We start from the raw sequence: 27,665 nt of genomic DNA, 5'->3' as shown, positions 1-27,665 counted from the left end.
CATTTTTCACTGATCATTATGGATCATACAGCGATAGAGTCACACTAAACCTCTGCTGGAAACCTGATCATGTCTTGAGAACCAGCAGGAAGAATAAACAGAAAGAGTAAAAATGGACACAGCATAGCATACACTCCTCTCAACCGTTTCTTGGACATAAGTAAGAAACATTATGACACTTTCAAAGTTGAGCAATTTTCTTTTTAACTTTCTTCTTTTTTTTTATTTATGACTTTCTTTCAACTTTGTCAATACATTAAATAGATGGTCCAGCAAAACTTGGAATTGGTCATCAAATGCAAAATCCAAAAGGAAAAAATGATAAACTGTGAGATAAAATCCAGTCACAGTGGCAAATTTGGCACCCATCAGTGCGGTGTAAGCCTTTTATGAGATCAATATGGTCTGAGATACCACTCACACACAAATGGTCAAAAGTTCAAAAGATGGAAGGAGTACTGCTTGACTAAACTGCCTCAGCATACACTCATTAAATTACGTGTGACTAGTAGGCCTTATAACACAATATGGTTGGGCTGCTATCTTCAATTGGACAATTTTCTGGACTAAAATGACTTTGACAAAAATTCTCTTCTTCCTGTGCAAGGGTAGCATATTTGGATTTCAAACCTGTTGGCCTGACCAAATAACATTGCTATACTCTGTTTTAAAACTGATATGTAAAAGCAAAAATAAAACGAAAACTAAGAAGACACGATAACCCATGACCTGCCATGTCAGAATGCTATCGTCTGTACACAGCGCCCTCTGTGGTCATATTGGGCACAGGCACACCATTCTTTATTATCATTCAAGCACAGTTCCTCTATTGGTGGAAGGACTGTGATTCAAGCAATATCAGTGGTGAAGCCAATAAGTCAAGCTGGTTGCTATAATATCATGGCTAGGCTTATCTCAGATGCAGCAAAAACAACTATCTCCTGATACTGTTTATTCATGTCACATTAAACAGACTTTCATATTATAGTACCGATAGCTAGAGTACAGATTTTTACTTTCTAATCTTTCCTACAACAATTCTCAAGAGAAACTGAGTCATTGTGTTTTTCTTGGCAATAAGAGGCAAAGCAACATGTGAAAGTCACCCTGTTCTGCATTAAGTCTATTCTAGTATCTGCAAAGCAGTGCTACAGAACATAGTCAGTATATTAGCATATATTATCCATTTACAAGTCATTTCCTATGTCCATACTCGACTGATCTTCTCCGCTACTGTCAGACTTGGCCAAGAAATGTTCTCCTATTCTCTGCATGGAATTCTGTAGCCAGTTAGACTGAGTGAAGTTGATCAAATTTGCCAGGTCGCCCACCTCCCCAAGTCGACTGTTCGGACTGCTCCCCCTGCTGCTGTCGTTACTTTGTGAGTCCGTTGTTTCGGTTAGCTGGGCAAAATTGCTATCCATGGTGTGAGCTTTGGGCTCGTTTGCACTTGGGCTGTTGTCGCGATTTGCCGTCGAATTCCTGGATTCTGAAGTCTGGCCGGAGCTACTTGGCTGACTGAATGTCATGTTCATTGCTGGGTTGCCATAGGTCGCCACCGGCAGGAATGGCATGCCCTCAGCATATCCTCCCATACTGCCTCCGAACATTGGGTTCATCCCGGCGCCAGGAGGCGGTCCATACATGGTGTGGGGATGCTGCATCGGGGGCATGCCGGGCATCGGGTGATAGTAGCCGCCGTACTGGCCGTACGCCATGGGTCCGGGTAAACCTGCTAGGCTCATGAGAGGCAAGGGTATACCTGATGCAGAAGGCAATGATACCGCACCGAAAGGCGGTATGACAGATGGGGTGCGATTGTCCAATGCCTTCTCCCTGCTCGTGGCTGGTTTTGCATCTGTTTTACTTGCAGAGCTCCCTGCACCATCATTTATCTTGGAGGATTGGCTTGCTTGGCTTTCAGCGGCCGTTGGCGTGACAGTCATGCTGGTTGAGATGCTTGTACTCAGCTTGGGGTCCATGGCCGTAGATGTGGTCATGGTCACACAGGCTGTTGTGTGGGTGTTCGTTGGAGTGTTCCTATCAGTGGGAAAAGGAGACACTTCCCTAATGTCACTGCGTTCCGACTTTGACTCCGATGGCAGTTGGGAACTTCTGTTGGCAGAGCTTGGTCGAGTATGCTCTCCACTGAGATTGGGGACTGCAGTTACAGCTGGTATTTCTGCAGCCTGGTCAGTCGGAGCAGAGCCAGGTGTCTGTCTCTTGTCATTGTCTGAAAAGAGGGAATTTCCAGTCCACGGAAGATCTGCACCTCCGTCAGCACCCAGTGCTTGCGGTGAGGCACCACCATCAGAAGCAGCATTCAGTTGTGACATACTGCGTGATGGACCAGGCCGCACGGCGTATATTTTTCCCTCTTGGTTGCGGACATAGATTCCCTTCTGCGTGCGAATGATGTTGATGGTTTCACCTGCTTTGATCATCGGCGATGTAGACGTTGCAGTGTTCAGCCCAGGTAAATGTATGGCTTTAAAGCGAGAAGAAAAAGAGTAAAATATGTAAGTTTTGACAGAGACCTATATATCAGTATTCACAAATCTACAGTACTTTTTTCAAGCTTAGAATTTTTAGATACAAGAGTTTGAATTTGTTTGATTCCGATACAATGCCTTTCAGAAGACATCTTGAACTCATAATCAATACCATTTCTAATTCCCACTTTGTTTCCCCGGGTGATTTCAAGCACAACTGCCAACAAAAATCATTTTTCAAAGGCCATGCTAGATTACCTTTCCACTGAATTGTGAAACAATATATCAAGTTGTTTTCACAAAACTCAATGAATGAAATGGAATGCCATTACTTTTCAATACTTTGCCTTTTGTTGTTGAAAATAATCATGATCTGCTGGCACCATCAGGGATATGAAAACTGACCTGTTGTGGTGACAATCTTCTGCACCGTGACCCCGGCTTGTTTCAGGTTCAGAAGCCTCTGCTTGACTTGGTCGCTGACCCCGGCGGTTGCTGCATTGGGCGTTGGTTGCATAGGTATCGGTGTGGTCTGCATGGGGCGTACACTTGCCACGGGTCGGTTCACAGTCATGCTCTGACCGCTGGAAAACCTTGCGTGAGAAAGTGGAAAGAGTATGCTGTCAGTTGAATTGAAAGCAACTCATAATGATGTCACGTTCAAGAGAAGATATGCATTGTCACGATCATGACTGTATGTGTCTTCTTTGTTTCTCAGTTCTAACAAATAGCTTCTCTTTGTTTACATTTATGTTACATATTCTCTCACAGAATTTGTTCAACTCTCATATTGTATATAGTGTTGGCTTGTGTTACATATTGGATTTGACATTGTTACATACAAGGTCAGTGTCACATATCTGTTAAAACATTGTTACATTAGTGGGTAAGCATTAAATATTTGGTGGTGTTACATGTTAATATTGGGATTATAAAAATTAGTGATACTATGAGAATATTTTTTCTCAGAAATAATTGCCATTTTATATTCATTTCATTTGTATATTTAAACATAGCAATGAAGGCAGAAAAGCAAGAATTTTGAAGGTTAGAGTGAAATAGAGGTACTACCCTTCAAAAACTGGGGTCAAAAACAAGGGAGTGAACAAACTTGAAAGGCTTTCAAAAATGACTGACACTCATCAAGTTTGGACACAAAAAGATGAGTTTGACATGATCATACCTGGAAAGATTGATTGATGTCGATGAGCTCCCAGTCTGTGAAGGATTTGATGTTTTTGGATAGTACGCTGTATAAGATGGTCTGGAATAACTTATGTTGAGTTTTTTCTCAGCTTCATAGCTCTTCTTTGCAGCCCGTTTCTCTGCCCTGGTTAGCTTGGACTCCTTCTTGTCTATGAGCAGTGACTCGTGGGTAAATGGCTCCTGTGGAATTTCAAAGCAAAAAGTTGAGGCATGACGGATGAGATTTTTTGGATGATTTTTGAAGACTGATTCCATACACTGGGGATCATGAGGTGGGAAGAAATGACAATACAATGGTGGCTGGAGATGAAGCGGTACAAGAAACGGTGAAAGAAAGAGAAAACATGTTTCCATATGTCTCTCTGTCTACTGGCCTGTCACTGTGCCTACAGATGTATGCTAGCCTGGGCCATGTTTTGTGGTTGAAATACAATACGAGTTAGGTATCCAACAGCTGTAAACACCTCAAGTGACAGTTTCTCCACTGGTCACTCTGGCAGATTTCATCAAATCAGGACACAATTTGTAGCTATGTGAAAATTAAAATGCTACCAGAGAAAATTAAAAATTACCTTGGAGATGTGACGACTATATGTAGAACATATGTCACGCAGGATTGGGTCTTTGTACTTCTTGGCGTGGTGACCAAAATCCTCGTAGGGCATGTCGCTCTCATCGTATTCAAGCAAGGACTCTACTTCCTTCTTGGTCAAATTCAGCTCTGGGTTGAGCTCATCGATAACGCGATCTAACAGAGACAAATTTTCAGTAATTGTCGTGTGTGAATTAATCTATCACATGTACCGGACTGGTTTTGCAAACATGTTATCCTTCTTATCAACCATAAAATCATTCATGAAAACTGAAAAAATAACACCAACACCAATGAATGGCTTTTGAGTATAGATACTTGTTTTGTTAAGGCTTCACTAGATGATTTCTGCTACATTCTAGTACAATACTTTACAAACTTTTAAGGATCATTGATTACCTGACATTCCCTGTTTGGAAATCTGTCGATCATATATCTTCTTTTCAAGTGTGTTCTCCGTTACAAGCCTGTACACATGACAGTTTTTGGTCTGCCCGTAGCGGTAGACACGGCAAACCGCTTGAGCGTCGTGGCACGGGTTCCACGAGGCATCAAAGATGATGACCCGATTGGCACCTACGAGATTGACACCGAGGCAGCCAGCTCTGAAATGATATGGGTTACAGATCTATGAAAAAATGGTGTGTTGAAGTATTTTCTGGCAGTATGTATTGAAGCGCTACATTTGACACATCTTTGGCAGTGAGGATTTTGTGATGACAGGCTAATTGGTACTCTCTTTGCCACAGACTGACTGCCCAAATTACATTTGTTACATCAGTGTGTAGGAAACGAGAGAGAAATCATGAGGTACTGTCTACACTAAAGGAAATGTACATTTTTAGCTAGTTTAACCCTTTCATCACCATAACAATGGTGATTGTTGACCTGTTTACCAGTAATTAGGGGTGAACAGGTTTTTAAATTACTGAGTCACAACTAATTTGCATGTAACCATACATGACAATGGAGGGGTGTAACTTGCAATACACAACGTTGGTGGCGCACTTCTCTTTATTATGCATTGCCTCCTGAGCGAAGATCACTGACTGGCTACATGGCTACTGCAAGCACAGATGACCAATTCCATTATTGACAACACCAGCATGACAGAGACCGATCTAAAATTATCAGGAATCAACAATATGACTTTATTTTGGTCTGCACACTTGAATTACAGAACATCTCTCTCACCTTGTGGACAGCAAAAACAACAAGACTGAGGTGTTGGTCGGTGAATTGAAATGATTAATCATCTTTTCCCGTTCTGATGGAGAACTACTGCCATCTAAACCTGAACATTAGAGAATATCAAAAGGAGATTGCTGCCATTAAGTTCAGTGTGTTTGAAAAGAGCAAGAGGTGGGGAGTTCTTTCTCTTTTTGATGTAAATACGGTGATTATTACAAATGTCTAGCATCATACTCAAAAAATAATAAATGTGAAGTTTCAACCTTCACTACAGAACATGTCTAGGAATTATTCTTGCTCCGTGTTCAAAAGGACAAAAGATTGCGTACTCTCTGTACCATATGTGTTCACTTGGTTGAATACTGGAAAACATTTTACAGCAACCACTGGTCATTATCACAAGCACAAATTCGAATATGCAGCACATTGTACTTTCATTGTCATTCAAACGATGTACAAAAGTTTCGAACTTTCCCAAAAACCAACTCCTGTGACGCGTGTCAAATGTTCATGATAACTTGCAAGATCTGACATTTTGGCAGAGATACATTCATACACAGCTAAAAAACATTGGCCCCTGTGACAGGCCCTGTACAGACCCTGATACAATCCTGTGGTACAGGTCTGTGTCAGCAAAGACGTCCCATTGCTGTGACAGGGGCTGATGTACAGGTCTGTGGCCAGCGCTGTGATGACATGGCTATATACAGTGCTGAAGACACAGTGATGTGACAGGGCCTGAAATTTCTGCCTGTCCCATGACTGTATTTACAGGACTGTGCACAGTAATGTGAATACAGACCTGTGACAGGGTCAACCATTTTTTTAATGTATTCACAATTATGCCTGTATTCATTTCTGTCACCAAAATTGGCCCATTTTTCTGAAAATATACACCCCTGAAATCTGACAAATTTTCAGACCCTGTAACAGGCCCTGTAAATTCAACACTGACACACCACTGTTTGTACACCAGTATTTCAGTCATGTGGTCACAGCACTGGATACACTCAGAAATTACATCACTGTATACATTCCTGTAATACCAGGCCTGATACAGACCTGTTCATACACCCCTGATATCTGACCAATTTTACAGGTTCTGTAACAGAGGTTATTTCTTAGGGACTGTTACAGGTACTGATCAGACCCTGTTACAGGCATGTACTGAAATCTGCCTGTAGTTTTCTTGCTGTGTAGCAGGGTGGTGATCAGCTCATTGGAAGAGTATCAAGACACAACGTCCAATGATACCCAGTCTGTTTCACTTGGATGACTTACGGTAATATGATTTGTTTCTGATCCACTGCGTGGGCATGTCTTCCGGCGCATCTGAAGGTTTGGGTATTGGACACTCTGATAGGAACTTTTCAATCTGGTTAAGTGTACTCAAACTTTGACTGTACAAAAAAATAATAAACCAGAAACATGTGAATACAGGTCTAATGAGTTTTCTCTTTTGGCACACTACAGACTTTTCATTACGATGCAATTTCTATGAAAAGTAATATTGGAAAAAAATTTTTTCAAGAAAAGCAAAAATTAATTATAATCCATGATAATTATTCATAATCATTGTGGTTTTATTTAAAAGTAATATTGGAAAAAAATTTTTTCAAGAAAAGCAAAAATTAATTATAATCCATGATAATTATTCATAATCATTGTGGTTTTATTTACTTTACCTGAAAAGTAGCAATTTGTCTCCTTGTTTGATGCTTTCTTCTAGGATATAAAACATTGTGACCATTTTGTTGCTGTTGCTCAGGACATTTGGTTTGTAGTTCTTCATGACATCTGCAGCCTGTTTGGACAAAGAATTCACCACTTAATCTACATTTGTATTGAACAGAAATCTGCTATACCTTGAGAGTTGCCCATTTTTTGTAAGTCATTGTGCCTATGCAGCAACGGTATCAAATACACTGTTATTTGGGGAAGAGTTTACCGTCAAATTTTTATTTTGCAGGTTGATTCTCGTATTACCACTGTAATCTGGAACATTGTTCTCACTGACTGCATAGGCAAACTGGTTCACAGACACCATAGAACGGTGAAAGAGTGTGAGCTTGATGGATGGGGACTGACATTGGAGTCTTGAACTTCATGGGCAGATTTGTAATCAGCACTTGTCGCAGTACCTATATGGGGAAATCATCTTTCTCAAACACACAGGTTGTGAGTTCATGAGAGCCCACAGGTGGGGAGTGCAACAGCTTGTAAAATGACAATAATGTCTTTTGTTTGTTTATTTTCAGTTTCCATGACATGTCACAATACAGGGGCTGTAATCTGAGACAGCGGTTCTTACCCAATCAAAAGATATGACTTGTTGTATTTTATCTTGAAATCCGATCAACCCGGGTAACTGTTCAAGCTTTCCCCTCCTCCCTGAGCCTTCCCGACCTGCCGACGCAGCTGCCGCCTTCAGGGCGGTCAGACTCGGCGCCGACGCACTGCGGTGGACACTGGTACTGGGCGACGCCGACCTTGACCCCATGTCGGGAAGGTCAAGGTCAATGTCAACATCCCCTGATTCGGCCTCCGACCTCTGCTGCATCGCCTCGTACAAGACATCAGGGTGATTCCAGATCTGTTGTCAACATTATAGAAATTAAAATAAATATAAAAGATATCAAAAGCTCTGTCCTATTAACTTCTGATGTAAATTCCACCATTTTTGTTCTGTTTCTGTCATGCAGTTTATTGTTCTACTCCCACAATCATTTTAAAATGCTGAGTGTTAAACTTGTTAAGTAAATATATCCTTTATTTTGTAATGTCTAATGTTGTTGTTGACAACTACATTCCAGTTCTGACAAGAATTCATTGGTCAACAATGACACTGCACACTGCATACAATGCCTGGTGTTGGCTGGCCTGAGTTTGTTTATTTGGCGTACTTCTGGGAGACCTATAAAACCACAAATTTTTTTTTAAGGACTGAAATGACATGTGCTTGTCAAACGTCACAGCAATTGTCCTTTTTTAAACAAGGGAGTGATAATTTCAGACTCAAATAAACAAATTAAAGATATCAAGAAGAGTCTCTGACATAATCTGTTGGCTAGTTTTCAAGAATTATCGGTATTTTTCGACTGAGAATGGCTAAAAATTACACTGACCATGGAAAGGGTGTGTAACGCACCACAGAATGCTGACTGAAGTTCCACATCAAACTGTAACAAGAAGGCACCTCTATCAAATGGAGATAACTACTACAAACCTTGCAACACACGGAGAATGCTTTGATGGGATTTGCTGAACACCATCCTGAGGTTCCCATCTCTTTGAAGTAGTGCATGAAGCGGTGATACAGGATATTCTGTATCGTAGTCTGACGGATCAGTATCACGTGTTCCTCTTTCTGTGGCAGCGTCCTGTGCAGCACGGCGTGACTACGGCGCTGCACAAAGCCTTCCAAGAGGCTGTGAAGAATGTGGGCTCGGAACTGCATCATTTTCACATCCTGTGAGATTCAATGAAAAGGCAAATGTGAGTACAGCAAGAGTTCAGATTTTCAATCTCTTGTTTTAGACTGTGAATTTGTAAAAGTTATCTTCTGAATACAGTGGATCATGTTTGAACAGCTGAACAACCGAGGTCATACATCATTTTGCAGTTTCTGACATTTTGATTGACAACTTTAACATGGAAGCCCTGTCACTGAGTACCACCTCTTGTAGCCACTCTTTTATTCAAAACACACTCACTAAATTCATTATTCTCACCTTTGGTGTGCTGTCCACGCATTGGCCATTCATGATTGGCCTTTCAAACAGGTTACTGAACTCTGCCTTTGTGCCGAGAAAGTTCGGCCTCACAAAGTCAACCATGCACCAGTATTCCAACAGGTTGTTTTGCAGCGGGTAGCCTGTCAGAACAACTCTACGTCTACATGGATGAAAAAATAATGCTGAAGAATCAGATGTGTGTCTTTGTAATGCTAGAGATGTCCACAAATAATTTTACTAGATAAAGTATCAGCAAGTATGGAATGACATGCCAGTACTTATACATTAAGTACCTCACATGCTGTAGTTGGACAGTGTACAGACTGTACTGCAGAAATAATGGCAGTTTGCCTTTGAGACAGTTCAGATATTTTATTTAGATATTTACAAATTTACCTAAACTTGGTAAAAGTTTACTTAATATTGCAACAAAGTGTCCTACAGCCTAGCCGCCATGTAAACATCCTTCTCAGCAGGGCTACCACACACTATATATCAAATCATGATTTTACATTTTGCCCTATTTTTTTATTGTGTGCTCAATCTTAGATCTTTAGTTTGATTTGTGAGTGTGAGTTGTGTGTACAACTGATACAATAAAGCCTGCTTTATGAAGCTTTTTTTGACGGTGCCAGTCTTGGGACAAACTGACGGTCACTGATAATTATTGCTATTTCCAGATAACTTTCAGTCTAATTGGCCAACAGTTCAACTGACATAATTTCTGCTAGTAAGATGATGAAATTTATAGTTGGTTACGGCATTCATTTTGTCTATTTATTGTTTTACCTTGTTTGAATATTCTTCAGTGTCTGTGAAATGCTTGCGTGCGTGTTTTTGATTCTGTGACCTTCATCGCATACCACCAAATCGGGTCCTGGCTGGATCAGGGCTGTCATGATTGCTGAAAAAAACGACAAGTTGTAACAGAGATGTCAGGGTCATGCTGCTTAATTATCTTCATAATATGAACGTATGGTGTACAAAGTATACTTTTTTGTTAGAATTCCCTTTTTTTATGTTTTCTGCACTAATGATAGAAACTGATGGAAACTGAGCTTGTTTCATTAGAAATGAATGTTATAAATGCGAAGAGACTGACATTAAAAGGAGATTATAAATGAAAGTAATGCACAATACTCTTCATCTTCTGGAAGACAATGTTGTTAAAAGCCATACTAATGCCCTCCAATGGATCTGAAATTTTGGATTATTTTAAAACTTTAAAACTTGCAGTCACACAGACCTGATGCCATGGCCGCTTTCTTGTCCTCCTCTTCCAGATCGATCACCGTTTCAGTTTTCTGATCTCTGTTCTTCTTCCTTCTACGAGAGCCGGTGAATTTCTTCAGCGTCAGAAGCCTGTACATTTCATAGCCCATCAGGAGCACGCCACCAGACTCATGCCACTCACCTGGATGGAGAAAACATCAAGATCATCAACACGTTATCATCCACGGCAACATTTGCAATCTCTTGAACTTTTCACGGTTTTGATCAGTTAAACCTATCATCGATGAACTTTGGTACACCCCTATATTTTTCTAGAGCACAGGACCTCTTCACAGGGCAATGGGGCAGAAGGTTCAGATAAGCTCTGCTGTGCAGCACCTACAGGGACGCTGAAATTACCTTTTATTAGGAAATTGTGAGCATCCCAGCTAATGTATGATACGGAAAAATTATCAGACAGATGCTTAAATAAACTAGACTATTCCTCCTTGTAATATGCATCATCTATAAAAGAGAAACAAAAGGCTAACAAAGCTTGAGCACAAAAGTTTTCTCTTCCCCTTTCTAAATCAATTGTGATTTTGTCACTTCTGTCAGGCTATGAACTAGTAAGCTGTGGTCAACCAGTGGATAAATTGATGTTATTAATTCTAGTGTAAAACATGGAAAAAGTTAATAAGAACAGACAGTTGATAACATCTTTGTGAGTATCTGCATACTTTAGCTTGAATCTGTGAAATATTTGTATCTCTTCATGTAGAAGGCCATTTTAATGACCCTAACATGGCCTAACACCATAGTGCTTTGTTGTTGGTGTAGGATATTTGAACATCAATTAGTGGCTTTCACATGGAAAATCTGATTTCTTGCTAGTAAACATGAGACAACAGTAATTCAGCACAGAATTCTGGCAAAATGGATGGATTCATGTCACAGATAATAGTACCAGGATGTGGGGTCATGTAGGGGTCATGGCAATGGTAGATTCATCTGTCCATACACTCACCAATTGCCTTGGCTCTTGCTGCGGTGGTTTTGTGATTATCATTCACAATATGTACATTAAATTCCCTGTACTGTATTTCACGCTTGTCTGTCTCTCCACCATCCTCCGGTGGCGTTTCCTTCCGCACTGGTACCCACATGTCGAACTCTGCCTGCCAGTTCTGGATGGTGTTGATGGGAACAATGCACAGCACACGCTTGGCAGGAGTGTGCCGGAGAAAGATGTCTATGAAAGATATGACCTGGAGTGTCTTTCCCAGGCCCATGCTGTGGGCCAGAATGCAGCCGAAGCCGTTGCTGGATTTGTATCGCTGGAGGGATTCCACCAAGTTATCATAGAGGAAGCGAATACCTCCAATCTGAGTTGAAAAAAAAATTGCAGATATAGTTGGGAAATGTATGGTCAGTCAAAAACTTTGCAAGTATTTAGGAAGACTGGCCTGTTGTCGTTGATGATGTATTGGTACATGCTACTCACTGGAAAAAGAAATTTCAAACTACTAGTATTTCAAATTGTCGGTACTAACATAACTGTTGCTAAGCTGGCTAACTGCACGAAAGGCCTACGACAGGCATGCACAGTAAACAAAAGATTGATAGAGCTTGTTCTGCAAGCATAACAATGACTTCATTCAAAATCAATCAGAGTAACACTTGGTTTCAGAGTCAGTGAGACGGTGAAAGGCACTCCTTGTTGACAAAGAGTAATTCTGGATCATCAATCATGATATTTCCACAAAAATGCCAAAATATTTTAACATTTGCATCTCATATTAACTAAATACCACCTAAATACATTTGAAATGATGGTGAGTTGTTCAAGTTTTTAAGAATACATTATCGCAATTCGATCTCTCTCGTTTAAATAAATGAAGTGTTTTACACACTGGCACGCTCCTATTGTTGCACTGTGTACAAGAATGCCAACTAGAAGTATTGCAACACTTGTGTATGTCACAATCCTATTTTACATTTCAAATTCAAACTGAGATGGAGATATTGTAAGTGTGATATTTACTTGATGTGGTTTCACAGCCTTGGCAAGCTGCGGTGACAGGAAGATATCCTCTTCCTTGGGTGGATGGTTGATGTTAACCAAGACTCTACCCTGTGAGTCTGGCTGGTTCATCTCGTCGTTGGTGTGCTGGCCGCTATTGTCCATGTCCCCGTCATCGGCATCGTTGTCGCTGCTCTCGCTCGCAACAACGACATCATCATCTGAACTGAGAATCTCAATCACATCTTTGAGGGGAGAGAGAGAGAGAGAGAGAGAGAGAGAGAGAGAGAGAGAGAGAGAGAGCATGAGCAAGTTAGCAAGTTCAAATGAATTTCTCTCATGACAAATGAGAAGCTTCTGAGTGATGTACTCTTTTGAGCCAGCACAACAAGCTAAGCTAGCAAAATCAGCTGGCATTTAAAAGTCCACAGATGAGTAACATTATACTTGACTGATGTCACTTCATAAACGTCATGCTTTCATCTCAGATGGCTTTTCACCCTTGTCTTGGAAATTCATCTGCTTTCATGAGCTAATTTGCCTCTTGTCAAATACTGTATGCCAAACTTGAACTTCTTCATCCACAATTGCCTGTATATACGTCTACACTCACCATCAGTATTGATGGGTTTTGGCAAAGCTCCTATGACAAAAGGATTAAAATGTACTGATGCTCTTGCACAAAGCATCCATACCGGGTAAGTACAATTGGAATGAACATACACACAAATACCCTGAGTTTATTTTCTTGAAATTTTCACGATTAACTTATTACTCAATGGAGTACAAGTGTCTTGATCCCTATACGTTACATGATGATGTTCCAGGAACATACTGAGTCAGCGTCTCTCAGTGCATTTAATCAGTGCGTAATTTTATCTAACAACTTGTTTGGAGTGAAAGGTCACCGACAGCATTCATGAATTTTGTTCAGTGCCCTTCTCAATGGCTTTTTTAATAAATCACAATTATGACAAGTTAAATGCATGCAGGATTTCAAGCCCCTAACAAAGAACATAACAAAGAACCAGGGACACATTGTGAAAGAAAGCCACAAATGAATACACACAGTTAGAAAATGAATAGACACTAGAAGAATCGACACAATTTAAACTTTTAAACAGCTGAAAAAAACAAGAAACAGACAGGATGACTGAACGCCTAATCATTTCCAGGAATTTTGAGTTTGGTCCCATGTCCTTGAAATCCAGCCCGGCTGTGCTGACCTACATCTGCCATACTGGAGTCATTAAAAATATTGATTTTTTTTTAAGTCCAGACTACACAACCATTAATCAAATCTCATCTCTGACAAGTGATAGGTTACTGTTCATGAAAGCATCAGGAAATACTTCAAGGGTTCATCACATCACAGGGGGATGATCTTTGATGGATGATTGGAAAGGTCTGCGGTTTTGATTTGAAACGGAAAAAATACGGCCATATTCCATTTCTACAGACTGATCTCACAGACTGAGTTACAGTGTCTGTCACAGTTTTGATTACTTTCCCATGATTGTCAAAATGTGATTGGTTTCCCGTAATACATCTGGGTCCTCACTTAATATTTTCTCCCTGATATTTGAGAAACCTAGTATCTGTACCAGTAATATGTAGGTCATGACAAGGTCCACAAACCAGTTCAAACTTTACACATTTTTAAAATCTCTTGGCTGTTTTCAAAGAGTATTTTGGGGAGAAAATGACCATTTTCTTGGAGTCTTTGTGTGACAGATGTGAGGAAATCTTTGACGCAGCATCTACTGTATACAGTGTATTTGACATGGAAAAAATTCTCCAGGAATATTACACATTTTCCTAGGCATTTCAAGATGTACCAACACATCACATTTTTCCAGGAATTATGCTGACTACACACTCAGTCCTTGCAGTAATAATGGCTCACTGTGCTAAATGCTGCAGAAATTTTGGTTGACAGTTTCTTCTGCATTCATAAATGATTTGAAGTGTAATATTTTCATGCTGTGTATGCACACATGAGAGGTATGTAATTGTCTCGAAACTGACATTGTACGAGCAGAAGTACGGCCTCGTACTTTCATATTACGAGTGACGTAATGCGCCCGTACTTTCAAAGTACGAGTGACGTATGCAAGCTATAAGTCACACATGCCTTTTGACCTAATTTTTTATGAATACGCCTAGGACTATGTTGTATTCCATGGATGAAAGATTTTTGTTTATGTGAAAGGATTTTACGACAAACGAACGCTTAGACACATTTTCTGTGTATATTCGAAACTCGGAAGTAGGAGCGGGTGTGAACTTCGTATGATTATTTTTTTGGTCGTGAGAGCAGGTTCAGTGCAGTGCGGAGGAATTCTTTTAGGCTTTGACTTTCGGACGAGTCTGTACGTACGGGTCAAGACTGGAGACGACGCGACACTCTCTGACTTATTATACGCCACGATGGTAGACTTTTTTGCAGACGTCGATTGTAACATTAAGCTGTTAAAGAAGAACCAAAGAAGTTATCGAAACAGTATCTCTTCTCAGGCTGAATTTAGTACGACCGAAAGCAATAAAATAAGGCCTGATACTGAGATACATTAACGAGAATGAAATCCGACAGTCAAAACACTTTATCTTCCGAATATCGTATTAATGAAAATCAAATGAAATCCGACGATCGAAAGTTTCTCTTCAGAATTTAGTATGACCAAAAGCAATAAATAGCGCCCGATTCTGACGTATATTTACGTTTAGGCCTATGTCAAAGCCAAAAGAAATCGGACGGTTGAAACGGTTTCTCTTCCGAACAATACATGTTCGAAATACCTGTACGTAAGGCTGTGAAAACAAAAGTAACACTCTCATTACAGAGCTCATCGTAAATAATGATCAGTTAATGAGGTGTCAAAACTTTTCAAACAGCAATTTTTGGTGTGTCACTCTGCGCAAAACAATAGTAAGGGTGTTACCGTTTGCTTTGTGATAACCCGTCGAAACACCCGGGTATAGAAAACTCAAACAGTCAAAACGAGAGCAAATCAGGCAAATAATTGACACCTATAGAATATCTGACGTCGGCTTGGTTTATGAGATTGGCAACAGACTGCTGGAGACGATAAGTTTTGGCTCATTTTGTTGACCACCAGTCGACCTCGATTGGTTGTAATGCACCTACCGCCGTTGTAAATCTTTTTTACTTTCTCGAATTCGAAAGTGCAATGATTTCACATACATAAAACCTGCGTGGCTCGTGAGTCAGCTTATGACCTCGAAATAATCTGATCACCACATTATGTTAATCACAGTGTACAATGAATAATATGAAGGATTTTATGAGTTGGCAGGTGTGTTTGTGGCACCCGTGTGTACCTCATATTGTACAGTCTATTTGAAAATGACCTCTACTCAACAATGATTTTAAAGACTAACATTTTTCTGACCTCGCATTCAACTTCAAGTTTGAAAAAGCACATTATCGGAACCACACTATTATTGGTGTGTATTGTTGAGAATACGGCCCTGCCTATTGAATAATATGGTATAGTCAGGTCACTGTGGGGTCAATATTCCTGTTTGTCATCGGGGAACTTGCAGAAGCCACACAAGATATCGATGCTCGATACTTCTATATTCAATTCGTTCGTTCGCGCTCCTGAACAACAAAAAACATCACTCAAAACCAACTCATCACATTCCAAACTTACCTAGCTACACTCAGTTCGGTAGATAAGTTCCAGGCATCAGTCGTAGTATAAATGCTGACGTCGATTTGTCGACGTCAATGAAGTCGGCGTCGACGTAATAATGTATTTTTACAAATATATTTATTTATTTGGCGTTAATTAGAGGAAAATCACATCAGAGGGTGGATGACGTATGTATTACAATATCGTGGGTAGACTAAACTGGCAGTTTTGTTTATCGCTATTATTGCTTACTCCCACCGTACTGCCAATCGTCTGTAACTTGCACGCGATGTTTGCACACGAACAAACGCCCAATGCCAGTCACTCAGAGTCATCGGTTTTCTTGCTACCCAAGTTGAAATATATGCAATTATGAATGTCATTTTTGAAAATTCACTATGCATGCAATACCAATTACAATGAACCCACAATTTATTGTTGTTGTTGAGATTTTGTCAACAGTGTTATAAATATAGTGCTGCAAATTCAGTAGTAGGGCCTACCCACGTGAAAGACGTTTTGAACTCGTTCCCGTACTTGCTACATTCAAGCTGAAATCAGTCAAGTCATTACGTGTTTATTTCGCATATTTGCTATATTTTAGCACCCGTACTCAGAACCCCTCTTTGACATTCTGTTTGGCATGTTTCTACGTTCATTTCGAATCCTATTTTGTCTTTTTTTTTCAACGCTCAGTTCGACGCTGTTTTTGTTTTTCCACGCTCAGCTTGACGCTCACTTTGTCGATTTTGGGACCTGCATTACGTCACTCGTACTTTGAAAGTACGGCACATTACGTCACTCATACTTCGCTCGTACGAGCTCGTAGGTCTGCTCGTAGTTCGTCCGTTTTGAGACGATTAGATAAATGCACATGAGTCTAGTTTAATTTTGGGTTCAAAGACTGCAACTGGCAACTGGCAATCATTGCAGTGAAGTGTTGAACCAAAATCAAATTCAAGACCACCACCACTAAAAGTTTCTGAAGGTTTATGAAACCGTGACCAATCAAAGGAACGGTCAGACTAAAAGTCCATGTGTGACATGATCACCATTGTATTTGCCATCTAACATTGAAACAAACAGTACACTTTTGATGAAAATCCGACTTCATCAATGTGTGGATGAAGCCCTCCAAGAATGGAAAGAAATGTGAAAAGTCGAACGCTGAGCAATGGCATGATCTTGGTAATGATTTTAACTGCTGTCTGTCTCTCTTTCACCACTATGGTTTGGTCCAAACCGATTGTTATCAATGATGATTGTGGACCTCCGTCTTTACCAGGAATTGGGGTAGAGCATGTTGGTCTGACACCAAGAAATACTAGGGCATAAAAAAGATTGTGCCGGCAATTATGACACTATGTCTAACCCTGCAGTTTTGTATACATAAATTCAATTGCCTGTAAACGTACACCCTATCACTGCCACAGTAGGTTGACCCAACCCTATCATTTTCAATGGTGGACTTGGACCTCAGCACAGTGAAATGGGGTGATGGGTTAATTTGAACGGTAAAATGATGAGATGACATACCACTTTGCTTTTTCACTGGCTCCGGCGGCTTCTTGTTCTGATCCTCATCACTTCCGCTGCTTGCATCCAGCACGATGCATTCCGGTTCTGTAGGGCCACCGAGCCTGGTATCTATCATGGACCTTGGTGCCGGCACATTGTGTATCACCCTGGCCTGCGATTCCTGTCTCTTGACGACTATGGTTTCAGGAGCATGCACAGCTGGTTTGTCTGTGTGCAAAGGCAAAAAACCTTTGATTATTGATAATTGATTGGCTGTGATTATTGTATTCACAGTAACAACTGCATTAATCAAATACTGTCTGCCTAATGACAAACACCGGGGAACAAACAAATCTGTCTCCAAAAATGCAACTGTCGTTTACAAAGTCATCCCAATTTGACTAAATCTGAATGAAAGTAAGCCTTAGAATTACAACATTAATCATCAGAGAAATTGAAAAATTGTCCAGTTTATAAACAAATCACTCTGTCCTTATAAGTGTTTCAGATCAGTAGCAAGTTTGTTGATTCATGTAAACTGTTTTCATGTGGCGGATTTCCAGGATGCAACTAGCCGACTCTTCTTAGAGTGAGGTATATTTCTAGCTAAGGTGTTGACTGGACAAATTTACCAATTAAAACAGTTTTTAAAAGAATTACAGTGCAGTGGATATTGCAGGTAGAAATGGCTGGATTTGGTTATCCCTCAGGTCAAAGTTGAAGCTATCCATATCTTACCTAGCAGTGCACTGAGAAAAGCGGCAGTTGAGGCTGATGTCTGTGGTTCTGGTACTAATGGTAGTGGAGGCGGTGGTACAATAGATCGATTCTGCAACTCTTCTCTCATTTTCTGCAATTCGATGAGTCGCTGTTTTCTCTGTTCCTCCTGCAGCTGTGCTGCAAGCGTGTCTGCAGTCAATTTATCTTCCGTTAGCAGTGCCCTAAATGATCACAGAAGTTGAAAAAAAATATATATATACTGGCATTCATATTATAGTTGAAATAACTTCTGTATTCGTTTGGTTATTTTCCTTTGACTATTGGTGCAAGTATGGGGCGGGAGAAATTATGGACTTTCATTTTTGATTATATGAAAAATGCCCTGTCCATTGCGTTTTAATTGGTCGAGCTGAACCACGTGACTGCCCACAAACACAGTAATGGTTTGTTTTCATGCCCATGAATATGAATAATATCGTCAACACAGTAACTTTACGGCTAAAACGAAAATTGTGATTTGTACAAAGATCATATTCAACCACAAAATAAAATGGAGCATTTGTGGGCCAAGTTTAGACGCAAATCTCCGGATTTGCAAAATGTTTGCAGCACGTACATTACTCACGGACAGGTTCTGGGGCCCCGTTGTCGTTCACACGGGAAATTTTCGTAAATTTTGACAGTTTTTAGGGGTTTGTTGATAATATAATGGAAATAACAGACTCTACGCTGACCATTAACGTTTATTTATGGTGCGGGCAAGAGGAAAGCCAAATTAACGGGCTCGGCAAGCCTCGCCCGTTAATTTTTGGCTTATCTCTCGCCCTTGCCCATAAATATACGTTAATGGCCAGCGCGTCACCTGTTATTTCTATAGTATTCTGTAAAATTGAACATTTATGCATCATTTGCTTTACTGTAATATGCACATTAGAGACCATCTCAGATTGTCACATAAGGCCAAAGTAATTAAAATTCTTTGTTTTGCGTCCCCACCCGCTTAGGTTTTTAAAGTTTTCGTGGAAAACACACACAATGTATTTGAATAGGAAATTTTAGAACATAACCGCGTAGCTTTTCTGAACTAAAATTTTGTTACAATTTTTATTTGCTGCAATCAAATTACATTGTGTTAATTTTCTGTGTGTGTTTTTCAGCCGCTTAGACGCATACCTTTTCCCATTTAGAGTGGACGCAAAACAAAGAATTTAATTACTTTGGCCTAAGTTCAAGAAACAAAATTCCTTTGTTTAGATCAAAATCCCCCACACCTTAAATGTTGATGTCTGCCTGAGAGTACAATGTACATTTTGCTACAGCTACTGAAGATTGTTTCCATTGACCACGTACATTACATCATCAATTAATCGATCTGACTTGGAAATAGTTACAGCAAAATTTGTTGGTACAAGTGTGCAATTTGTGTTTTATTTTACTGACAGTGTAAAGCGAACTTGTGATCACAAAATAAAAGTGCGAAAGTGAAGTTACTATTTGAATTGAGGTCAAATCCCCTCAGCCCGTAATTCATTCGCTTTTTGACCTTACGCGACAATCTGAGACGGCCACTTATAGTTGAAGAATTGATTGGCATGTGTTTGGAGTAATTTGTCTCTCAGATTTCAACACACTCTGTATTGTACACAAGCACTTCACAGCTCTTCACAAACCATAGTGTTACATTTGTTGTATATACAGGGATGGTGGCCATTTTGAATTTGAAATATTGGTAAACGTTAGATATTTGTGTCTCTGGTATGAAACTTTGCACAGAGACCCCTGATTTTTATTCTAGGCTTGGTAAGAGTATCATTGACGAAAGTTAGAGCAAATGTTTAAGTCTTTCACTTTCGAGGTGCATACTACCTTTAATGAAACTATTCCTTGAAGCAATCCTTCACATTCAGCTACATTGTGTTCTGGAGATACACTTACTTTATGTTTCTTCTTTTATTCGCTGGTTTGTTTTTCTTTTTCTTTTTCTCTTTAACTTCACCATCATTCTTTTCTCCTTTCTTTTTCCTCTTCTTTTTGCCACCTTCCTGAGTCGTTGTCTCGTCGCTCTTTCTCTTTCTGCGCACTTTCTTTTTAGTCTTTTTCTTCTTTCCAGCACTGCTGTCTCCGTCAGACATGAGATCTTTCGGAACACTGACAAACGCCGATGACATGGCGTTCAGGGCAGTGCTATCATCATCTTTGGTGCTTGTAGCAGCTTGGCAGGGGCTTCCCGCCGATGCCTCCGATGCGTGATCATCATCAGGCTTATCAGCGACTAAGTCAAACTCGTTTGACCAGGCCATCGCTGGCACACTGGAAGATGAAATGTCATCTGTAGCGTCAGGAGGGGAAAGAGATACCTCCTCCGTAGGGGATGGCGGCGATGAGGAGGTGGTTGATGAGGGGGAAGGGGAGCGGGAGGATACTGAAATACTTGAGATATCACTCTGCAGTCCAGCGGGCAAGAATTCCTCCTCATCGGATTCACTGAACATTAACGTGTCAACCTCCATTTCACTGGTATGCAATGTACCACAGAAAATTGGCCTTGAACTTGTTTTTCCCCAGAAACACAGGAATCTGTGAATGAAAAAAGGACCAATCAAATGTCAGTTCACTTTATGGATTAAAACAAAAATAATTTTTGTAATTACTTTCAACAGACAAAATAGAACACTATATATATCTACATACATGCAGCATACATAATTGAACATGTACTATGTATGTACATGTATGTATTTCTTTTCAACCAGGGCTTAGTCCTTGAAATAGTTGATTGAAAACCATGCATACATGTACCCAGGTACACTATCCTACACACTTTCCTGGCCCATTATGAATTACCGGTATATGTTTTGAATAGATTACATGTATGTACGGCTTGTGGGTAACCATCTATACATATTATATGTAATGAACCATAGTCAGTGGATCAAATCACCAAAGCACAACCGAATTACTGCGCTGCAAATAATATTTCCGTTTCTAGTTCAGCCCTGTATACATCATTTGTGACCATGATATTTGCTCAGTAATTAACTGTCCTTTCTGACCATACGACAAAATGTGTGTCCAGCATCACCTGCCTCTGAAATAGAATAGACAAAATTGTCTCACTCTGAGAACTTGTTTGGAACAGCTCTTTTATAATTTCTGCCATTGACTCCTATTATTTTGTAACCACCATATATGTAACACCCTTGCTCTAGTTATGTAAACCCTAAAAATAAACAACAACTGTACTCTATGAGGAGGATCGCCACATATTCAATTCCAGAGTGGACGTGTGTTTTATAACAGGTGTCATACATAACACACAGGAGTCATTCAGAGTTCAGTGAATGTTATACAATGTTCATTTGCAGTGACCTTTCAAATGCTCACTAAACGCTTACAGAAGCACAGACAACTGGACAAAACATAATATCTGGCTTACCCGTTCTGGTATTAAAATGAGACAGAAAATTTCAAGCACCTTAACAATATTTTCACATCTCAAGGCATCCAATTTGATGTGTAGGCTTCAAGAGCCCTTTAGAAACCATCAGTTTTAAGAGCTGTCAGCCTTTTTACTTCCACCCCCGCATCAAAAAACGGTTGAACGGCGCAAACTTAATAAAGTTGACATGCATACCTCTGCTACTTTGTGTACATTTCATATCCACTGCAATTTACCATGTACATAAACCACCCCACTTAAATGCTTTTTGAAATGAAATTGAAAATTTACATCTGCTTACAACAGACAGCTTTTCAAGGGCAAAGTGCAGTACTGTAGCTTTGTTCATCCAACATAAAAACATCGTACAACTTTGTACAGTACGTGTGCGTGATCAGTAATATATCTGCCACAAATGGTCAATCCATAGAAGGAAAATGAACCTAGCAAAATATCGGTATATTGTTTTTAAGAATCTCGATAAGGTTTTAAAAAATTATAAATGTAAACTGGTGACCTCAAATTACATTTTAATATTCTTGGAATTTCTTGACAAAATGAAACAGAAACGACAGATTCTCAGGAAAACGATTTGCGAACCTAAAATGCTGGAAACCTTGCAGCTTGGTGACAGGGATACCTGAAACCGCCAGAGAGAGATGATTCTGTGAACGTAGAAGAAGAAAGTAATTTTGCGACGCTGTGCCATTACATCCTTGCATACATCGATGCACACAGCAACTAACAATGCATACAGAATCTAATTCATAATTTATGGCAGTCACCAACTGACCTCCTCCTCCACCTCCAACATGGCCCCTTCTTATGAAACATCCACTAATGCTTCATTCCTAATGCTTCCCTTAATTTTCTTTAACATGATTAGAGTTCCTACCCTCTTGTCTCCTGGTTGCACTACTTTTTTTAAGTGCCCTATTTAACCTGTTCAACCGAAGTCATTCAACTCCCAAGGAGGAAAAAGGCTTGCTCTTCCATCGCTTTTCCGCTGATTTAGGTCACGGAACACATACAAGAACAACAGCATTCCACAAAAGATATGTCGAAAAAGGAAACAGGGGAGGGAAATGAAAGAGGATGTATTTTAAAGGGTGTCAATGGCTTTAACATCTGTAAATATTTCCATTGCATTTTGTTTCTTGAAAAACGGAATCCATTGTCATCTTTTTTCCAATGAAAGTACACATTGCAATTTCAGTATTTTATAGCCCAGCACAGTACACTACAGTTATCAGTGACATATAAATTCTAGACTTAACTGCAGTTGTCAACAGTAACATTGGACATTCATTCCATACAGCCTGAGTTGACAAGTCAAACACAGTTCATTCTGACATGATGTACAATTAATTCTGACATGATATCTAAAGTAACACTGAAAAGTGTACTCGAGAACAAACTGAAAGAAAATAACCGAAATACTCGAAATGTTACAGCCAATGGGGCTTGAAGAATATGCAGGATTTATGTCCTTAAATACTTGAGGTAAATATACAGTACAAGACAATTGCCATAATAATATTAACCTTTTCTTCCCGTCTGCCTGTCTAAAGATCCAACTTTACCATAGAAAACAATGACATTGGTTCAAACCACGGTGGTGAAAGGGTAACTCAAGAGTATTGTACAATCAATTTACAATTTCACTTTCATCCATGCAAGTACATTGGTGTAAAGGCCGATGAAGTTATGCAAATTATCTATTGACTCACCGTATTGTATTTGATCAATTTGTGTAAAAATCTCATTACATAACCCGTCTCAAAGATCTCCTTCTATTCTCATTTTTTTCACCAAAAAAAATTAATTTCTGTGAATCAGAATGATTGCTACAATGTTTTTTTGGTGTGTGTGCTTTTAAACAATTAGAATGTTTTTTGTGTGTGCCTATGCTGTTAAACAATTAGTCATTTTCATTTATTACAGAGTTTTGTAAGAGACAAAAAAACTGCATGTTGATTAAAATAACACTGACAGTCTAGCAGTTTTTTTACTTCCTGCTGCATAACTGCAATGGTTTCCTCCGCACAATTACAAGAGCTTATAAATCTGTTGCAGGCCTTGAAGGGTAGGGCCAGTCTGTAGATAATCAGAGGTCATGCGACCATGTCTGCACTTTGGATCACATCTCAATTGCACACAGTTAAGCAAAATACTGACTCCCAGTTGAGGAGAGCTCTAAATTTATATTTACGATCATGTTGTCTTAATACTACTATCACGCCTATTATAACTATATTGAGTTTAATGTAAGGCAATCCGAGAATCAGCTGTTGTTTGCTTCAAGTAGATTATTGACAGATTTGATCGCAAATAACCTCGTCTGTGTCTTTTCTGCTTTTAGGAAAAAATGTCCCATTAGTCTTTCCTGTTGCAAAGAATGCCTAGTAGTACAGCCATTGGGTAGTTGTGGTTCTGCATACAAGTCCTACATTGTGAGTAATTATAATACTCTCTTCCGTGGTTTCAATTTGAGGGAACAGCCTTTAATTCACATTCCAACACATAGAGTGCTGACAGTTATATCCTTTTTAAATATCTTACTAACTTTCTGAACACTTTCCCTCCATTTTCCAAGAATTTTTTTAGTTTCTTTTCTCCTGTCGTCTCAGTGCCTTGAGACAGAATGTATGTGTGTGTGTGTGTGTGTGTGTGTGTGAACACAGCGTTTACTCCTTCCTGGAAACCTATAATAACAATATTTCGATGAACAAGAAAACTGGACAGAAAAGCCTTTCTATGAAGTGTTGCAGGTAAAATTGATCCAGTCAGTCTTCCAACACATTGTTCAAATGAATTGGGATATTGAAGTATAGGGTACTGGCTGTCTGACAGCTGTGTGTGAACAAGCGCTGACATTACACCCGCATGACTGTCACATGACATCAATGGTGAGGTCAGATATCACAACCCTACTGCACTTCGCATTCATTTATTCCGACAAGGGCTTCACCAATTAACCGGTAACATTTTCATAAGTTTTGGAGCTCAGCAATCATGATGAATTTTTTCCTAGCATTGAAAATATTTTTTTTTCCTGGTAGCTTCTACAAATGTCACACTACTATGACAACTATCTGCTATCATTAACTGCTAAATTTTACAGGAATGCAGACTCAATATACCCTTTCCAGCGTGTGTGTGTGTGTGTAATATATATATATATATATATATATATATATATATATATATATATATATATATATATATATATATATATATATATATATATAATAATATATATACTTACACATACTCCTCAGATTTATGTATATATTATATACCAGTATATATATATATATATATATTATATATCAGTATATGTATACATGCATGTATACACATCTATATCTCTCTATCTATATCTCTAGCACAGTTACTCCACAAATATCTATCTCTATACATGTGTGTGCCTGGGTGCACATGCCTACGCATTACCCTGCGCTGACATATATTCATGACTGTGTTCATCAAATTTCAGAATCATGATATGTGCTTTGCAAAATGTGACAGTTAAAGTCAGGAAGCATTTTTCATTTTGAATGATACTGTGATTAATAACGACACTGTAATAAAATTTTATTAAATATTAATAATATATGCTGTCATGAACGTTTTATTGGTTGTGGCTTATATGTTGAAACATTTCCTAAAGGTCTACATGAAAGAGGGGTACATTGTAAATAAGGAAAGGATGATTTTGTGCTCAATGTTGGCGTTTTGTTGTTTGAAGAATGCACTAGTATTTAGTATTATACACTATGTACATGTTTGTCATGAGGGAGGAGCAAAAAATCAGAAAAAAAAAAAAAATGTAATCCAATAAAATGTGAATTCCATCGTGATGACAATTTGAAACTATCAAACAAAAAAACTCCCACTCGCGTTAGCTCTATCAACATAACCCTGGCCCTGGGCCCTGTGTAATGGTACACCGGGGCATTTGCCAGGTAACTAGTTGTTAACTCCCCTGAAAGTGGTCGACCGCATGAGTACAGTTTATATCTAAACACAGTTTAACCTTAAGTGAAATAAAAAATTTGCTCCCTTATATGCCGTAAACATTTCTTTAGAACAAGATACAAGTTTCCAGGTATGCTACCCGACACGGTGCAAATTTTCAAAATACAGTTCACAGAAATGTGCCTTCCGCGAAACGTGTCTCGCTTATTGTACTACCTCCGTACGTATGTACAGACAACAAGCGATGCCCTGTGTGTGAACTTAGTGTTGTGACTTCTATGTACTTTAATCAAAAATTTCGAGAAACGCTGAATTTTGTCTGACGGTGATCACAATATTGACGACTAGCGTTGAATACAATAGGTGACTCATCGTTATTCTAGGAATTTAAATGTAGTGCTGTCGATATGCGATCCCTCTAATGTTATTACTATGTTTGGTACCTGTGAAACTACGGGAATCCCCCTTCCAAGTTCCAGTTCTGCCGTGCCCTATGGAGTTTGGTAACCCGGGCAGGCGGATGCTTGAGTGCGTGGTGTGAAACAACAATGATTATCATGTGACGACTCGTAAGATCGTGCGAAATTGAACTGTGTATGCTCAGGGTTTGTCTCGAATATTCCGAACAGGTAGAATCAACTAAACTGATCACCAGTGCTGAGTACACGCAGTCAATTTTACAACACAACCCCCGGGGGCCCTCCGAGTATTTACGACAGCCCTGATGTTGTAGGATATCTGACCGTAGATCATTGACTTAGTACACGAACGATAGAAAAGTAGTAAAAGGGTCCCACCACACAACATGTACACTGTAGCGCAGTCTAACTAGCCCCGTACTCATACACCATTAGTAAAGCTAGAGAGTTTGGCCTGAAAATATACCATAGATTCGATTCTTTGTCCTGAAATTTCGTTCAGCAGAAATAGGTGGCTTCTAAAAACGTCAATTTGCGAAGTCCGATGAGAGAGAGAGGAATAAATAAGGTACTTACAACTTGCTGAAGTTCCGTGATCGACGATCCGTCCGAGTGACACGGCCGTTTACGTAAACATTGTCCAGATTTTCAATATTCAATAGGGATAGATATGTAGTTGGGCTTAGTGAATGACCGTCTTGTGTAACGTGCCGCAGCTCAGTACAGTATATATATCCAAGTGTCGTTGTGCAGTTGGCTACCACCCTTCCCTTTCACTGTGATCGTTACTTTTGTCTTCCACAAGGACTTCCCTTCTGATGTCCTTGCCCATACGTTGACTTCGTCAATGTTTCAAAGCAAGCAGCAATTTCTAGATGCGGGGTCAACTTCCTGCATATGAACGCTAGTCATCGATGACTCTGCATGTCATCTGCACTGAGGTATTGAACAAACGGAAGTGCAGAGGTGACGATCGCAAGGGACTATGGGTAAGCAATGTGAGGTCATATCACAAAGAACCTGTAAGTGACTCAATCGAGTTATGCAACACAACAAAACCGACCTGTACCTCCGTTGCGTTCCCTTCCTGTGGAAATACAGACACGTTGTTGAAAACAATGAGGAAAACAGCGAATGTATGTACGGCTGCACAGGTAGCGTATATTCTAGATAGAAAATTCGAGAAGGGCAAAGGTTGGTGTTTCCCTGGGAATTGAATATACACCATGAGAAATGCTTGTTGTGCGCAAAGTCACGGTGCGCATGCATCGAGAAAACCGAGATAGTCTCCACGATACGCGGTCTCAGTCTTCTGCATCGTATACAAAACGAAACGAAACATTACGTTGTAAATAATTTGATGACAGCTTGAGACCTATAACAGGATATGACGCTGTTTATACAAGAAAAAATTGATAAAGGAACGGAAGTCGAATAACGATCTCCAGAGAAGCAAGCATATCTTACGTAAGCTTATAG

At 39.6% G+C, this 27,665-nt stretch overlaps 1 protein-coding gene across 1 annotated transcript; it reads right to left on the bottom strand.

Annotated features, from left to right (window-relative positions):
* Positions 1-195: 195 nt before the first annotated feature.
* On the bottom strand, positions 196-27,147 carry LOC139134856 (helicase ARIP4-like). Its single transcript, XM_070701924.1, has 19 exons — positions 26,763-27,147; positions 20,283-20,924; positions 18,366-18,568; positions 17,646-17,855; positions 12,472-12,695; positions 11,455-11,812; positions 10,462-10,629; positions 10,005-10,119; positions 9,213-9,375; positions 8,708-8,950; positions 7,793-8,074; positions 7,167-7,285; positions 6,763-6,881; positions 5,485-5,584; positions 4,690-4,895; positions 4,271-4,446; positions 3,676-3,878; positions 2,898-3,085; positions 196-2,488 (listed from the first exon to the last, which is right to left on the bottom strand). The coding sequence occupies exons 2-19, from the start codon at positions 20,855-20,857 to the stop codon at positions 1,188-1,190; spliced, it is 4,953 nt and encodes a 1,650-aa protein (XP_070558025.1). The 5' UTR covers positions 20,858-20,924; positions 26,763-27,147; the 3' UTR covers positions 196-1,187.
* Between the last annotated feature and the right edge of the window lie 518 nt (positions 27,148-27,665).

This window comes from Ptychodera flava, chromosome 6 (assembly GCF_041260155.1).
Source record: "Ptychodera flava strain L36383 chromosome 6, AS_Pfla_20210202, whole genome shotgun sequence".
In the NCBI taxonomy this organism is placed as follows: domain Eukaryota; kingdom Metazoa; phylum Hemichordata; class Enteropneusta; family Ptychoderidae; genus Ptychodera; species Ptychodera flava.
This window is presented reverse-complemented; position numbering and strand designations above follow the sequence as displayed.

Excerpts from the sequence above, each read along its gene's own strand:
- LOC139134856 (XM_070701924.1), bottom strand. The coding sequence starts at position 20,857 with ATGGAGGTTGACACGTTAATGTTCAGTGAATCCGATGAGGAGGAATTC. Across the intron at positions 4,896-5,484 it reads TTGTTTTTGCTGTCCACAAG|AGCTGGCTGCCTCGGTGTCA; the intron begins GTGAGAGAGATG and ends ATATCATTTCAG. Across the intron at positions 3,879-4,270 it reads ATAGTCGTCACATCTCCAAG|GAGCCATTTACCCACGAGTC; the intron begins GTAATTTTTAAT and ends GAAATTCCACAG.